The sequence below is a fragment of the Protomyctophum bolini genome, assembly GCF_963924005.1.
Source record: "Protomyctophum bolini genome assembly, chromosome: 13".
Classification (NCBI taxonomy): domain Eukaryota; kingdom Metazoa; phylum Chordata; class Actinopteri; order Myctophiformes; family Myctophidae; genus Protomyctophum; species Protomyctophum bolini.
The window spans coordinates 30,547,900-30,564,277 of NC_137874.1; the positions used below are offsets into that span (position 1 = coordinate 30,547,900).

Here is a 16,378-nt window from a genome sequence, read left to right on the forward strand (position 1 = left end):
TTATTTTCATATAGAATATTTTAAATTCTCCCTCCTAGAGAGGTAACATCGTTATCTTTTCCACGTTAGTAGAGGAGTAGCTCCTTATATAGCTCCAGTGTGTGTGGTTAGGATGAGAAAATATTTATCTGCAGAGATAGCTATGGACATGGCTACATTGAAACATACATAGGTGCTTTCTGCCACCTTTTTTTGATTGTTTATGATTTATGATTATAAGTTCATGGCGATGTAATGCGATGTAATGTGTAGTTTCAATTATTTTATATGGGGTGGTGTGGCGGAATCAGTTAAAATGTTTTCGGGGAAAATCTGCTGATACATGTAAAATATAGATTAACTTTAACTGTATGATATTTAAAAATAATAATGAAGCTGAAACAAATTATGGGATGCATAGCTAGTTACAATCAGTGGCAGAATATCAATACACATGGTTATTTTCTCTCAAAGGGATAGTTTAGAAAAGATAAAGGAAACCAGACCAAAACATTGTATAAATCACCCTATGTATGTAATCATACGCTTTAAGAATATATTTTCAGTATAAAATCTATAAATATAAGTATAAATCAGTTTTTAAATGAGTGTGTTGAAATGTTTTGGACCTGATATAGTCCCAAAAATGAGTGAGCTGTAGCTTGTCCAACACTGCAAAATGTATTTTAGATACTGTACATATTTTGGACCTCTCAAAATGTATTTTCTCCCATACAGTATATGACATATTTTGAAACATAATAAGAAACAGTTTTTGCCATGTACCGTTTGTCCTGCTTAATCCCCACCCTCCTGTACCACCCCAACCACAACAAGACAGTTTCATCAACTGTAAGAATGAAGATATTGTGTTTCATGGCTTTCTGTTGGAATGTGCTCAGTAATGCAGTACACACCTGCTGACTCAATTCATATATTTTCAGTCTCTCGAAGCTGCCATGGTGAATTGAGAACTGCTGTATCCTTTGACACAGTATACTGGCTTTTTCCCACATGCAGTTCGTAGCAATAGAAGAAAAAAAAACCACTAGTATATGTCTGCTGGGTCACAGGTCAATCAATTGCCACAAACTTGCTTGACTTCTCTCTTGAGTGAGAAATCTGAGCGTTAAATGAACACTGCATTTTGCAATGTATGAAACGTGGCTAAAAGGCTCCGCTTGTGATCGTAGAACCATAAGACATATACATTCAATACTGCTTAGGGGTGTGTGGTCAGTTCCAGGTAAGCTGTTGGTGTGGAGTTATTTGCCCAGTCTGTGGTAAAGTTGCTCCTGCTCTGAGCAGAGACCTCTGGTGGGGGGAAGACAAAGTGCACAGTAATGCCTACAGCCAGGATGAGAACTGTGGTCAAGAGGGCGAGTCCTCGTCGGATGATCAGCTGAGTGCGAGAGAGCTTGGAGTTGGGATTGATGCCTGGTGTGTTTTTACCACCCTCTGTTTCTCCCTGTGTCTCCATGAGGCCCTTGCTGCTGCCATCCATCTCAGGCCTTGGTTTCAGATCCCGATCCTGGGTTCTGACAGCGCTGTAGCCAGCAGGAAATACATCACCCTCCACCTGGGCCTTTAAGAGAAGGGTGGAGAATGTAAGACCACAACAAACAGAACCTCAGTGACACCAGGACCCTTTCGTCTAACAGATTTAAAAAAGAACTCTTAATTTTACAAAGTTAACCATAGTAAACTTGACTGGTGTCGGCTCTATACTTGGTCTGCTCTTCGTTCCCTCTATGCCTTTGACCTCTTTATTGATAATAAACATTATTTAAAAATACATATACATTGTCACACAATTATCAGAAGGATAATCTTGCCAGACTGCTGCCTCCCAAAAATTGAAAATGCTTCCAACTATACTGTCTGTGACGCTCTTTTGATGATTAAGGGAGAACGCTGATGTGAAGCCTCCTCTCCACTTCCGTTTTGTCTTTACAGTCGCCCCCACATTTATCCTAATATAAATAATAATCATTGAATATATATATATGTATATAGCTAAAATGTAAAGATATTTTAAACTATATTTTTGTAAACGGACTCTAGCATTCAGAGTTTGAGAAATAGTTTGGCTATGTGAGACTAATGGTGTGAGCTTGTAAATCAGACGCCCCCCCCCCCCCCCAAGACAAAAATCTGTATTATTAAATAATAACACTTACCGTATTAGGACAGTCAGACACATCAGGGATTGTTGTCACCAGCGGAATAACAGCAGGGCGGTTTGATGTGACAATCTTTGTCTTGCCAACTCGCATTTGTGCCTGCAAAAGCACATGAGAGCCAGTCACATGAGGAAACATAGAACACTCAGGCAGGGACTCACTTTAAAAAGACTTGATTAAGCTACGTATCAACCGTATTTGCTTGTGACAGACTTATGACAAATAGATATTGCTTGAGTTTGGACTTTTTTGAGTGTTCTCTTTTTGGTTTTCAAAAAGAGAAATCTTGACTTTCACAGTTTGTACAAACTTGTTTCCCAGTTCAGTTGAGAAAGAGGTCAGGTTATCCTCTTTTCGCCAGTACATAAAATTGTGTGTGTTGTTGGCAAATGAAAATGGTAAGACCAAAGATAGGTATTAAGATAGGCTTATGGGATTTAGGGGACATCCTACCTCCGCTGTGACTTTCTTCCAGTTCATTTTAAAGATGATGAGAATGAAGAAACTGCTCTGAAATATGACACAAATAAAGATACCCAGCCAAAAGCCTGACATAGGGAGAGCATATGCACACACACACACGCACACACGCGCACACACACACACACACACACACACACACACACACACACACACACACACACACACACACACACACACAGGAAAATATCAAAATGAGTAGCTTATTCACAACCACAGATGATGTGACAGCAGTGAAACAAAGGGAGACATATTACTGTGCATTTTAGTGTGTACTTGTACTGCTAAACCTGTGTGTGTGTGTGTGTGTGTGTGTGTGTGTGTGTGTGTGTGTGTGTGTGTGTGTGTGTGTGTGTGTGTGTGTGTGTGTGCATTTAGACATTACCTAATATTCTGAGGTTGGCAGCAAACATCAGTGCTATTCCTATTGGCAACCCTACAACGTAGTAGGACACCAAGTTGGACAATGCAGCAATTTTCTGCATTCCAGCACCCACCATGATTCCAGAGCAAACACACTGAAGATACACAGAAATAAATAAGAGAAGCACAAACCCAACAAAGTGATCTAGAAAACTCCTTCCTTTCACGGCTTGATTGGATATTTTACTTAATATGACACGTTTCCCCTTTTCTCCCAGTTTTAGACACACTAGTCTTGTCACTATACTGACCCCTACTGGTTGGTCTTTGGAATGGTTGGTCCTAGGGATAAAGTCACATGCCTTTCGATATACACATAGAATAGAATCACCAGTGACTCAGCAGGAGGCTGTAGCGTGTGCTGAATTGGAGGAACATATTTAGCCCAAACATCACAAAAACCTTTTTCTGAAGTCCCCAAAACTTACCAATAGTGCATCAAAGAACTGTAAGAAAATGTAAAGAGTGAGGTTTTCTGAAACGATCGCCACAATTTTTCTGCAGATATAGAAAGGAGACATTTCAATTATTTTCATCTATTAAATGTATTGTGGTATATTATTATTATTATTAGTATTATTTATTATATGACAGGAACACGTGCTGTGTAATGCCTGATTATACTTCTTCGTACCACAGAGTATAAATAAAGCATTACTCACTCATCTGAGGTAAACATGTAGCCAATCACAGACTTGGAGGCAGCAATAGCAACACCTTGAAACACAGCAAGGATGCCTAGGAAAAAATATACAATTTAACGTGTGTCTGTGTGTGTGTGTGTGTGTGTGTGTGTGTGTGTGTGTGTGTGTGTGTGTGTGTGTGTGTGTGTGTGTGTGTGTGTGTGTGTGTGTGTGTGTACGCCTCTGTTCCTAGCTCATACCTGACAAAGCCAGAGTCACTCTGCAGGTAACGATGGCCCTTGGAGTGTCACCAGCCCCGAGGGCATTTCCAACACGCACGCAGGCAGCTGCATGGACACCTAGAGGGAACTGATACCGGAGGTCAGTTACTTTTAAAGGTGTTCTCCAATACCTCCAATAATTGTATGTTTTTCTTTGCACAAGCTGACAACTCATTGTGAGCTTGTGATCGGCCATTATCAAATAGCCGATCATGTGCAGGCCTAGATAGGGTTAGTGGTTAAACCAATTTAGCTGATGACCCCCTGGGACCCCCTCAAGGATCTCTGGGGGTTCCCGGACCCCACTTTGAGAACCACTGTGATAGAATGATAGGTGATCATACCATATATGTAATGGCTCCCAGTTCCATCAACACATGCTGAGCCGCAAGATCCACCTCTCCCAATACCCCTGTATTAGAGAATGTTCAGGATTTAATCCTAAACAGTAATACCACTCAGTATTAATGCACTTGCATTTTAATCTTTTTATGATTAATGTTTTTGCTGAGAAACTGTCACCTGTAAGTAATACTGGTACAAAAACAAACAGCACGGACTACAGCTGACGTTCAGCTCGTGGCTCTGCACCTCTTTGATGGGAATTAACTCCATAATGTGTTGCGTAATATGTGAACATTATAGTAACACATTAATTTAAAACCAATGCAATCCAGCCGGGTGATGGGGTTTCATCATTACTGACTGTTTTGAATAGCAGAAATCAAAATACAAACTGTAATGCCAAGAAAAAGGAACACTGGATTGTTCCACATTGGATATGTAGGGGGCTAAATTGTCATACAGTTAACTTTCACCCTCATCATGCTTGAAGATCAGGAAGCATGCAAAGCCATACACTCTACAGTTATGTATGAGTCGTCAAAACTATATTCGCCAGAGCAAAAACGCCTAATATAGAACCCATTATTAGACTTGACAACACAATTTATTTTAATTGCAATTGCCTTATACAACATTCGTTTGGAACCTCTGTCTATGCTGCTGTGCTTAGCTCCGAGATGAGCAAAGCGCAGCAGCATAGATATAGAGGTTCCAAACGGAGCTATATAATTATACAGTATATACTGTATCATATATGCCATTTAAAGTCAGGATACACAAATACAAACTCTCAATTACTGACCTGCAAGGAAACTTCCCACCTCCCAGGTCCACCACTCAAAGCAGACCATGAGAGCGCTGGGAATGGCTAGTTGCATATAGGAACCCCAGTCCTGTAGGCATTCACTGGACCAGCCTAGATGGAGTGCGAGACAATCCTCTATTTAATATCTCATCTGTGTGTGTGTGTGTGTGTGTGTGTGTGTGTGTGTGTGTGTGTGTGTGTGTGTGTGTGTGTGTGTGTGCGCGCGTGCATGACATTGACTATGCATGCTTTGTTACATCTCACCTGCCCATGTCTGTTTATGAAGCTTCTTCCAACGGATGTAACCATAGAGAAGCAGACAGATGGTGATCCAACTGAGGCCGTTAGCTATTGCAGATCCTCTGCGCACACACACACACACGCACACACACACAGGTGTTTCACCACCGGTAGATATTCAGATTTAACATAACCTACAGTATTCTTAAGCTAGTATATATTTGAAGACAATTCACACAGACAAGTCAATTCATTTGAAAAGGAAGGAATATAATAATTTATGGACTTAAAGTGTTGATGCTACGTTATTTTTACTTGCATAAATTGGGCTTATGGGGAGAGGAATACGGTGTGAGGAGGACAGGAAGAGCAAATCATGGGCACACCTACATCACGCCCATCTTCAGGACGAAAATCAGAACGTAGTTGCAAGCCAAGTTGACGATGTTGGCTGCTGCTGCTGTGTACATCTGGGGCAAAATGATCCCCTGTCCAATAAAACAAAATTGAATTTAAGTCACAGGGGAGGTTATAGTCAGACCAAAGTCAATATTACTTAAAGAGGTTGTTTGTATTTCTCAACACAGCCCGTAGTAATGAAACCTTACTTGATTCTGAAGGTAAGCAACCTGTAGTTGATGCAGGAACATAGCCTGTAGGGGGGTATGGAATATTCAGACAACAGAACTCTCAAACACAAACACACTTACATGTAGATTTGAACTAAAATATATTTTCCAGGAATAAATTCTCCCTCGGTCTCAGACAATATACATATACCATTGACATATACGTGCACAGTTCAGTTGGGAAAGTGCAAGTCATAGACAGTGACGCATGCGGAGCATGCAGATCATGCGAACTGCGGAGCATGCGGAACCGCTGCCTACGCCCGTGCTCTGCTATACGTCAAAGACCCTACCCCTGCGTATAATACAATCCCAAACACGGAACCATGCTATGTAGTATACTTGCTGCATAGCCAGCAATATGAGTTGTTGGCTAGGCTTATGTCTGTTATGTTCTGTGCTGTACATAACACTGACTTGTAGGTATCAAATTAAAGAAAGCTAGTGTATACTTTGTAATAAGAAAATGACAGAGGTAGTCAATACTATTTACAGAACATTTCAATTCATTATAGCTTCTAGCGAAGCGAGAAGTTTAGTAAAATACACTCACTGGAACAGCAGGGAGAAATGCCATCACATACAGGTGGGCAATTCTAGAAAAGTACAAACCTTTTATCACTTCAGTACAAATAATGTGTATTTTGTATTTATTTCCGTAAATGTGTCTTTGTCCATTTCTATTCCGAAGGAACCATTATTATTACTTGCATGCAGTATGCACGTACAGTACTGTAAGGCATGCATTCTACTGACCCAAGAATGAGATAAGTTGTCCAATTAATAGATCATGGAAATGACAATATGTGTGGATGCATTTGTAGCAGAGTAAACTGCTGCCTGAAGACCAGAAGCGCAATCTCTCCGTTGACCAAGGGTCAATTTGGCAAAGTATTTATTGTCTCATCTGTGTGTGGACTTACCTGGCTACCTCCTCCTCCTGCTGCAGGAGGAGCAGCAGGCGGTGTGAGTTGATGAGCAGACCCCAGCAGGGCAGACAGAACAGCAGCAGTATCAACATGCTCTTCTGGAGGATCACTCCCACACGGTTCATGTTCTTACTGCCATAGGTCTAGTAGAAGAGCAAGCATACTGTAAGGTCTGGGCATCTTTATATCAGTTCAATACTAAACCCTGTCCATGGGTGGCACTATGATGCCATTATTAACTATTATTGTATTATTATAATAGTAGCATACAGTACTGTGCTCACCTGAGAAATGAGTGTGTCACAAGCAACACCGAGGCCATAGCCTGTGGATGCTGTGCTCACGCCGATAGTCTGACAAAATGGAAAACAAAATGGAAAATTAGACAATAGATGCATACAACCATGTTTGGGAAGGGCCTGTCCATTGTTATGACAGCCCAATATTCTGAAACTTCAATAGGCTGTTCAGATTAGGATTACTAATAGTAAGCACCATTGGAATGCTTTGGAATAAAAAGCCGTCGGTCCAAATTCCAATGCCATATACCAGCACTTGGGCATGGCTGTCCTTTTGATCGGCAGCTAATCGGCTACTTCTCTGTGATGTGTAACAATATTTGGCGAAGACTGGCCCCCTGACAATATTGCTCCTGCATGAGTCCACCAATAAGTTTGCTTCGCTGTGTATCTGGCACACTGTTTGATTTTGCGTTTTCTACCCACAGGGCCACAGCATGAATCAGTTTTTTACAATCTGTTCATCTGGCTGAACCTCTCTACCTTGGAATACATGTTAACGGTCTCAGCTCGAGTTCATTGAGTGTAGAATGTCCTTTTGAGCTGCACTCCAATAAACCTTCTATACAGCACATGTCCACAACTACACCTGTCTGGTCCCTCTCCTGCACAGTAAAAACCATAGTGTTCATTCATCAATTTGTAACCCTGAGTGTACAAATGTGCACACAGAGTTAATGAACACTGGGAATTGTATTGTATTTGTCAGTCAGTCTGTTTGTGGCAACTTTGTTATTCACAATCAAACCCCACAGGAAATAATCCTTAATCACAAAAACTATACATGTTTATCTCTGGAACCGTTCTGACAACAATTGCAAAATTCAATCAACAATTTGGAGATATGTCATTGACTATTTTGGCCTCGAGCATGTCGTCTCCATTATTCCTTCTGTAGCGCCATGTTGCTAAAGCCACTGTGAGGTGAAATAACCCAAAGTGTTCTTCAGTCAGTCATGGTCCATAGTGCCATTAACCACTATCTACCTCTATTTTATACTTTCACTATTGTGCTCTGAATGTACTTTTGTTACCCTCTGTGTGTGAGACGGTTACAGGATGTGATGGAAAGGCTAATGTATATTGATACTGTACATTGTCGTGCTACTGTGAGGCTCGTGGAGTGACACGGGCAATAAAACAAAACTATAAATTAGGCATAAGGAACAAGTTGTAGGGGGAGTGAGCGAAAAAAGAGATAGTGGGGGAAACTGTGGATGCTGACCATCATGGGCCATTGGTCCAGAGCAGAAGTACAGATTAGCTTTGCCACTGTGTTCCACTTCTCTCATACATACCAGTAACCTCAAGCTTTGTGGTTTTGTAATCTCATCCGAGATAACCTGTGACCACCATACATACACTATCACTAACACCTCGATAAAGATCTGTTTACCAATACCACCACAGGAATTGTCAACCCAGACTTATGAACAAACAAGCCAGCAGGAAAAATAAAAAAGTAAGCTTGGGAAATAAGTAACCCCCCCTGAGACCAAGCACTGCACAGTAGTGGTCATCTTTCCAAAAAGTAAAATGTTTAAACCGGTCATTAACCACACACACAAGCAATGTGTGCTATATTAACTACTTTTGCTGGAGACTCCCTGGGACCCCTCAACGCCTCGGAGTCCCCAGACCCCACTATGAGAACCACTGAATTAGAGGGCTACTCACTGCTGGTCAGTCAGACTGGACACTACTTTCACCTCCCTCTAATTCAACTCGTGGCTTCCTAAACCGATAGATAGTCAATTTTATAGAAAGAAATAAACATGTGCTGTAACTAATCCATCTAAATCAAATAAAGAACATGCAAAATAAAAAAGACACATTAAAAAGTATAACTCTTAAGGTACAGTATGAGCAGATCAACCAGCAGATTACATTTCTGTTCTGGCAGGCAGAACCACCATAATGTAGGGAAATTAACTAAATGTATTCCTGTTCTGGTTTTGCGACGACAGGATGAGTCATCTTACTCTCTCCCATCTGCATATTCTAAAAGTGGCTTCACTTCATTTACTACATGATTATGTTGAAATTTCATTTCATGTTAGTACCATTGTAAGCTTTCACATCCATCTCCTGCGGTCAGCACCTCCCCACTACTGGTGTGCACCCCTACCTTTTTGTTTGCTCTAAGCTTTCACATCCAGGCCATATTCTTTCAACCTAGGCATTGTTCTCTGAGCACTCTCTCCATCAGTTTAGCTAAATCTTGCTTTATTGCAAAGCTCAATTTATGCTTTGTTGTACAACGATGTCACAGACCAAAAATACTTAAAATAGCCGATCTGTAAGATCACAGTCACAACGCAATCAACTTAATAGTATCTATAATTCACAGAAGTAGCAGCTATTTCTGTTTATATATTATCAATCTGCATCTATAAATGCACCACGTCTCTGTGTGTATGTGTGCATTTTGGTAGTATTAGGCATGCATACAAAAAATGAAAAATCACACTTGTGTGAAGTGATGGGCACTGTGACTGCCACATGAGAGGCATTCATTCATTGCTTATCATGGCTATATCTCAATTGTATGTTTTTTAGCCTGTCCCGACTCCCGCGTACTGACACAGGTCATTTGAAATGAAATGACCTTTTAGCCTGCCCAATACTACCAGGATCCATTGAAAAACCATTATCAAAGAGATATTTTTTATATGACCAACCTGGGTCTATTTTGCCCTCAAATGTCTGATTGTATCATAGTCGACGAGAACCTCCAAGACCAGTCTAGACTTTCCCCCATCAGCATCACTGGCTTTACGTTTTGCACACCACTTTAAAAGTAGGGCACTGTGCTCAGACCAGTCAGTGTGTGTGAGTTAAGCAGTGTTATGTACTGTAGTTAAGTAGTTATGTTAAGACTCTTGCCTGCAGAACTATGACTTTACCCCAGTTGGCTTTGGACTGAAACCTGCAAGAGCAGCTCTTCCTTTATCTGCACTGCACTGTCCGCCCACACATTAAAATAACACAAATCACACTTGTGTAAAGTGAGCGTCGCACTTATCATCATACAACATCATACATCATCACATTCAGTGCTCAGCCAATCATCAAATCATCACATGCCACACAGACACAAAGCTGGGTAAATATCACACTTGTGTGAAGTGAGGGGCACCCACTATTTATACATCAGCCATATCAACATATAGACTTGGCTGGCAAATAATTTACGGCATAAGAGCTTTGAACAAACATTAAAAAGTCCATAGACTTGAATGCCACATAACGTAATCTTCAAAAGCCACGCATTGGAGGGACTAGTGCCCCCCCCCCCCCCCATTGGTTTAATTTGTAGACTCACAGAGTTAAATGAACAGTGGGGTTTGTAGTCAAACCTCTGAATATCATGTTCTTTCTTGCATCTGAAAACTGTAGCATCAATTCAGAATACACTCACCCTGACCCCCACCACAGGAGAAACTCACAAATATCCTGATCCCTGTCCCCCTCTGCCCCCATCTGTCCTTTCTCTATCCATATGATTTTACATGATGTACGTTTACAGTAGTGAATGTGAATATTTATATTATTATTAGTACTAGTAGTAGTAGTGGTAGTAGTAATAGTAGTATTAAGTCATACCGCTGAGGCCAGTGCATATCCAGCCAGTTCTGCGTTGCCTATATGCCCACAGAATATGGTATTCACAAATGACAAGAGGAAGTTGAGAATCCGAGATATCAGCTGTAGGGAGACAGGGAGAGGGAGAGACAAACAAGACAGGGAAGTTTAAATTATATGACCATGCACATCAGGAATAAAATATTGATCAGATAAAAGTACTGTTTTGTCTAATGGGGATAGAGGGCACGTATACATGTTAAATCGTACAGTGCACAGACTGTCCTACAAACAGGGCAGCGTGGATGCAGCTGCAGACTAGGGGAGCATTAACAGCACCCCCCGCTGTGCTCCCAACTTTCCCCTACTCACCAGCGGGCCTGTAAGCCGCAGGACATGGTACAGTTCCTCCCTGTAGGCCAAAGGTAGCAGTCGCTGCAACCACGCACACCGGAACAGTTTGGAGCTGACGGCCGGCGTCTCGTCTCCCTCAACCCCGGCCACAGCACGGGCCCCCATTGAATCAAGAGCCCCGGCAACCGGCGGCGGGCTGGCAGCCGGATCTGGACCGGCCGGTTTCTCCATTCAGATGAAAGGAGAAAGCGAGACAGAGACTAGGGAGAGAGGGAGAAAAAGGGAGACAGAAGAAGGGAGAGAGGGAACAGGGGAAGAGAAGGAGGCTGCCCTGTTTGTCGACATGGGGGCAGTGACAGTCGGTCTATGAAAGCACAGGGTTAGAGGCAACAAGAAACACCTCTTTGAGGTTACTGATTAAATCAGAGACCACCTCCCAACGGAGAGAGGGAATAAAGGAGGGAGGAAGAAGAAAAAAGAGTGTAAGAGGAGGAGGGGGAAGGTTTTGAGTCCCTGGACAGTGAGTGGACAGCCTTTGCTTGTTTCTGTGTGTGTGTGTGTGTGTGTGTGTGTGTGTGTGTGTGTGTGTGTGTGTGTGTGTGTGTGTGTGTGTGTGTGTGTGTGTGTGTGTGTGTGTGTGTGTGTATGTGTGTGTGTGTGTGTGTGTGTGTGTGTGTGTGTGTGTGTGTGTGTGTGTGTGTGTGTGTGTGTGTGTGTGTGTGTGTGTGTGTGCAATGTATGCAAATGTGTCTGTCCGTGGTGTACATGTGTCCGTGTGTGCAAATAAAATGCATGTCTATGTATGTAACCGGTTTGCATGTGCATGTGCACTTTTTCAGAGGCCAGTAAGCTGATGAGGAATGCCTATTTGTGCTCTGAGGGCTCTGGTTAACCACAAGGTGGTCATGTCCAGTGTGTTTGATTGTCTATATGCTGCAGCTAGACCTTAATCTTATCTGCTGCTGAATGTACTTTGACCATTGATTTCATCCATGTGGCCAGCCACTGCGTTCTCTCTCTCTCTCTTTGCATTAATACAACATTTCATTCCCCCCAATCCCACCCGTACACCACAACACTAAGAAAAGGGATGTCAAAATTCACAGCATAAGTTAATTTGTTCTATTGTCAGATGATGCACCTGCATGAACACCTTTAAACCATAAAGTGATGGTTGGGGGGAACTTTTCAATTATTTTAATTTGTTTTGGATATACTTACTAACTTGGTATTTGAGGTCAGGGGCAGTTCTGTGTAAGTTGTCAGGCAGAATTATATTTTACCTTTTGTAACTACATCCTGTGGTATATAGTTACATACATACTGTGGTAAGAGCTACACTAGGGCAAGTCTGCAGGGCTCGATGGCATCAGTCCGAGGGTTCTGAGGACTTGCAGAGCAGCTGGCAGCGGTGCTCGGGCATCTCGTCAACCTCAACATCATTCCAGTTCCCAAAGGAGGAGTGCATCCTAGTACTCTCAATGACTACAGGTCAGTGGTACTGACCTCACAGGTCATGAAAACCTTTGAGGGACTACTAGTCCTGCAGCACCTATATGCCCTCTGGTGAGTGACTCCCTGGACCATCTTCAGTTTGTTTACCGAGCTAAAGTTGGAGTGGAGAATGCCATCATCTACATGCTACAGAGGGCCTACGCTCACCTGGAGTGCGTTCAACACCACCCTGCTTGCTGAGAAGAACAACCATGCATGTAGACAATGTAGATTACTTGTTACAAGGCTGCCAGTACGACGTGGGAATCAATGGAGTACCAAAGAGAACTGTTCTGTCACCCTTCCTGTTCACCATCTACACTTCTGACTTTAGCTTCAAGAACATGCCATCTCCAGAAGTTCTCAGATGACTCCTCCATTGTGGGTTGTATCACTGAGGACTCGGAGTACAGGGGTGTGGTGGAGAACTTCATCAGCTGGGCTGAACAACATCACCTTCTCTTGATCAAGAAGACCAAAGAGCTGGTGATAGACATCAGGTGGAGCAAAAGGATGACCCCAGTACCCATCACTATCCAGGGGGAAGAGGACAATTGTTGACCCCTACAAGTTTCAGTGGTTTGACCACTCCCCCTTGATATCGCATTGTTGCAATGATATTTAAAGGGGAGTGGTCAAGCCAGGCTATCTCTTCATGCAATGCTGTTTGGAATATCCTGGTGACGCAAGGAAAGGTTATATATTCCCATCCGAGGTACATGTCCCGCGGACTGACACGGGTCATTTGAAATGAAATGACCTGGTGACCTAAGATGATGTTGTCATACTACCAGGTAGTCGGAGGTCAAGGAGGTGGTCAGGAAATCAAGAGTTAGAAGAAGGGGAAATGTACTGGATTGCCTGATTGAGGAATCATTATTAGGAAATGTGCCCATATAGAGCACGAAGTCTGACGTCAATATCGGTAGAGGGCGCAAATCCACAGGTTTTGGCTATGAAGAATCAACTGACTGAGAGAAAACGCTATTGTTACTTGAACTACTGAATTAGTTACATTTTCGCTAGAAACAGACTGTATCATATATGAGTGACTGACTGTCTCAAACGATACAGAGAGACCTCCCTGACAATAACGCAGAGACAGCTTGTTTATTTTTGGAACACAACGCTTATATGAAACGATTTTAAGATGACCCCATGTTATATATTACAGTGGTCCTCAGGTTTATTCTTAGTCAGGGTGGTGGTTAATTGAAGATGCATTATAATCTACTTATAACACTGTTTAACAATTCTGGCACCTGACCTTGCATTGTGTGTGGACAGACTCTAGTGTGTTATGCAATAGCACATACCGTTTAATAGTGCACTTCAGCTACTCTTGCTAACCTTTGATCTGTGTGTTAGTGTGTAGAGACTGTAGATTACATACTTCAGTGACTTAGTGAGACCAAGACTTACTTACTGGTAATGGTATAAACCAGGGGTTTTCAACAGGTGGTCCGTGGACCACTGGTGGTCCCTGGAAGTATTGCATGTGGTCCCTGACCATTCATTTAGTAATAGGATTTGTTAACTTTTTAAAATGTCATTCCACAGTGAACTGAATGACACAGTGACCTATGATGACCACCCATATAGGCATTTACAGACAGGAGGTCAAGAAATTCAACAGAAAAACGGAGTAAGAATCTCAAAAGGGCGAAGTGCAGCGGATTGTCTGGTTGAGTCATTATTATTAGGAAATTATTAGTTGTCAGTGGACAATTGGTTGAGAAACAGTGGGATGTATACACATGGGATGCATAGTTAAGTGTTACAAAAGCATTAATCTTAGCCCATATCGCATATCCCATATCCTCTGGTGTAGGAAATGGGCGTGCAATTGAGCCTCTCCAGACCTTAATCCGCCAGCAGGCAATTTTCAACGGCTGATTCGGTCTGGCTTATTAGCCAGGCTACCTCCACACTGGAAGACAAACCTCAACTGAAAGTTTGATGGAACGCATTGAAGTGTTTCCTGTGTCTTTGGAGCAGTTGGGTTCTATTGCAACCTGATATGGGGTCTATACTCATTCTACCACCACCACTAGTAATAACAATACTAATATTGTGACTATGATTACCAGGAAAAGCAAGGTACTTATTGGGGATGACTGTGGCTCTTCGGGTAGAGCAGCAATCTAGAAACTGGAAGGTCCCTTATTCCATCCCTGGCTTTGTTTTAAAATTGTCCTTGAGCAAGACACTGAAGCCCAAACTGATTAACCCATGGATGGGTCAATAAAATAACAAGTTTCCCCAAAAAGGACATATTAACTCAATCACTACTACTAACATTAATACATTGAAGAATAGCATTCATTCATGTTAACTTTTTATATAAATGTAAATAGCTTTACTGAGACTGAAACAATATGCATTATGATTAGGGATGGAGCTCGATAACCGATACCCACAAAAATCGGAAAACAAGCTTATTGAGCACCCGTTATTAGTAAGCTTTAGGATTATCAAGCCTGTTATCGAGCATAGTGGCCCATGATGGCATGTTTAAACAATAAAGAGGCGATCAAGAAATAAATGTACCGGTAATCATCCATGCTGACACAAACATGTCTGTCTAAAAGTGTATTGATATCTGCTAACCAGCGCTTTTAAAGTGACGGTACACATATTAACCATGCAGTTAACAGTTTCTTTAATATTATTTTATTGGTAAAAAAGGTCAATTGCCTTCCGTCTGTTAGAAAGGTTCTATATTTGAAGGCCAAAATAAAAGATACTGGTTCTGTTCAGAATTTATCGTCTCCTGTCATTAAACAAAATAATAGAAAATGCTCAATAGTGGGCTCAATAAGAACCCGGCTCGATAAGCCTGATCGATAAGGTGCTCGTTATCAATAACAATGAACGAGCTCCATCCCTAATTATGATGTTTGCAATGGTTAAGCTGTGTGCTGATAAACCTCTTTGGAGCATGAGATTTAGGACTTCACTTTGTACAACAAAGCAATGTATTTCATACATCAGACTGACACAACAATGACCATGAAGCTAATAGACAATAGACTGCTTTTCCAAACAGAACGAGAACATACATTTCATATATTTAATATATAACAAACTAAAATAAGTTTTATTAAATGTTTAAAAAGGTTTAATGATGTAAATATATTTAGAATCTATCATAGTTATACAATGTATCTGTAAAATACTATGTATTCATTTATTTATTTATTTAAACACACTTTGTGCCATTGTCTACTCTAGACAGATTGGCTAATGATTGCACTGCCACTAACAAAACAACTAACAGTTAACATTACGACGGTACACAGTGTCTGGTGAATATTTTACATTTAGTCTACATTTTAGGCATTTTGCTTTAATGTGCTCAGGTGTGAACTTAAAAGACCCAGTGCCCCATGGGTCTAAAATGCAGTGCCACAGATAACTTCAGATCAACCAATAGATACCAAGACACAGGCTGAGCCAAGGTGGGATATAAATAGGGTTGCATAGCTGTAGACCCGGGTTTCCAGAAGGTGCCACACTTAGTGTTAGTTGTTCCCGTTTCCCATAGCTTTTATTAACTCGACAGCAGGTTTGAACTGGAAACCGATATGACACCTTGATATGTGTTGCCGGTTCAAATCTGCTCTTGAGACATTCAAACCATAGAGAATCAAACAGACATATGGGAAATGAACCAGAACAGGAAATATCTCTGCTGTCACGAGGAAACAACCTAACTCCAAAATGTTC

The 16,378-nt window shown here is 41.6% G+C and overlaps 1 protein-coding gene across 1 annotated transcript; it reads right to left on the bottom strand.

The window, feature by feature from the left end:
* Positions 1-1,201: 1,201 nt before the first annotated feature.
* Positions 1,202-11,386, bottom strand: LOC308327608 (multidrug and toxin extrusion protein 1-like; the record flags this gene model as incomplete). The annotated part of the gene is made up of 17 exons (XM_080781131.1): positions 1,202-1,564; positions 2,160-2,261; positions 2,616-2,710; positions 3,028-3,160; positions 3,494-3,563; positions 3,728-3,803; positions 3,949-4,057; positions 4,314-4,381; positions 5,117-5,230; positions 5,384-5,481; positions 5,750-5,847; positions 5,968-6,012; positions 6,542-6,584; positions 6,912-7,060; positions 7,202-7,270; positions 10,823-10,924; positions 11,174-11,386. The coding sequence occupies 17 exons, from the start codon at positions 11,384-11,386 to the stop codon at positions 1,202-1,204; spliced, it is 1,947 nt and encodes a 648-aa protein (XP_080637257.1).
* Positions 11,387-16,378: the final 4,992 nt, after the last annotated feature.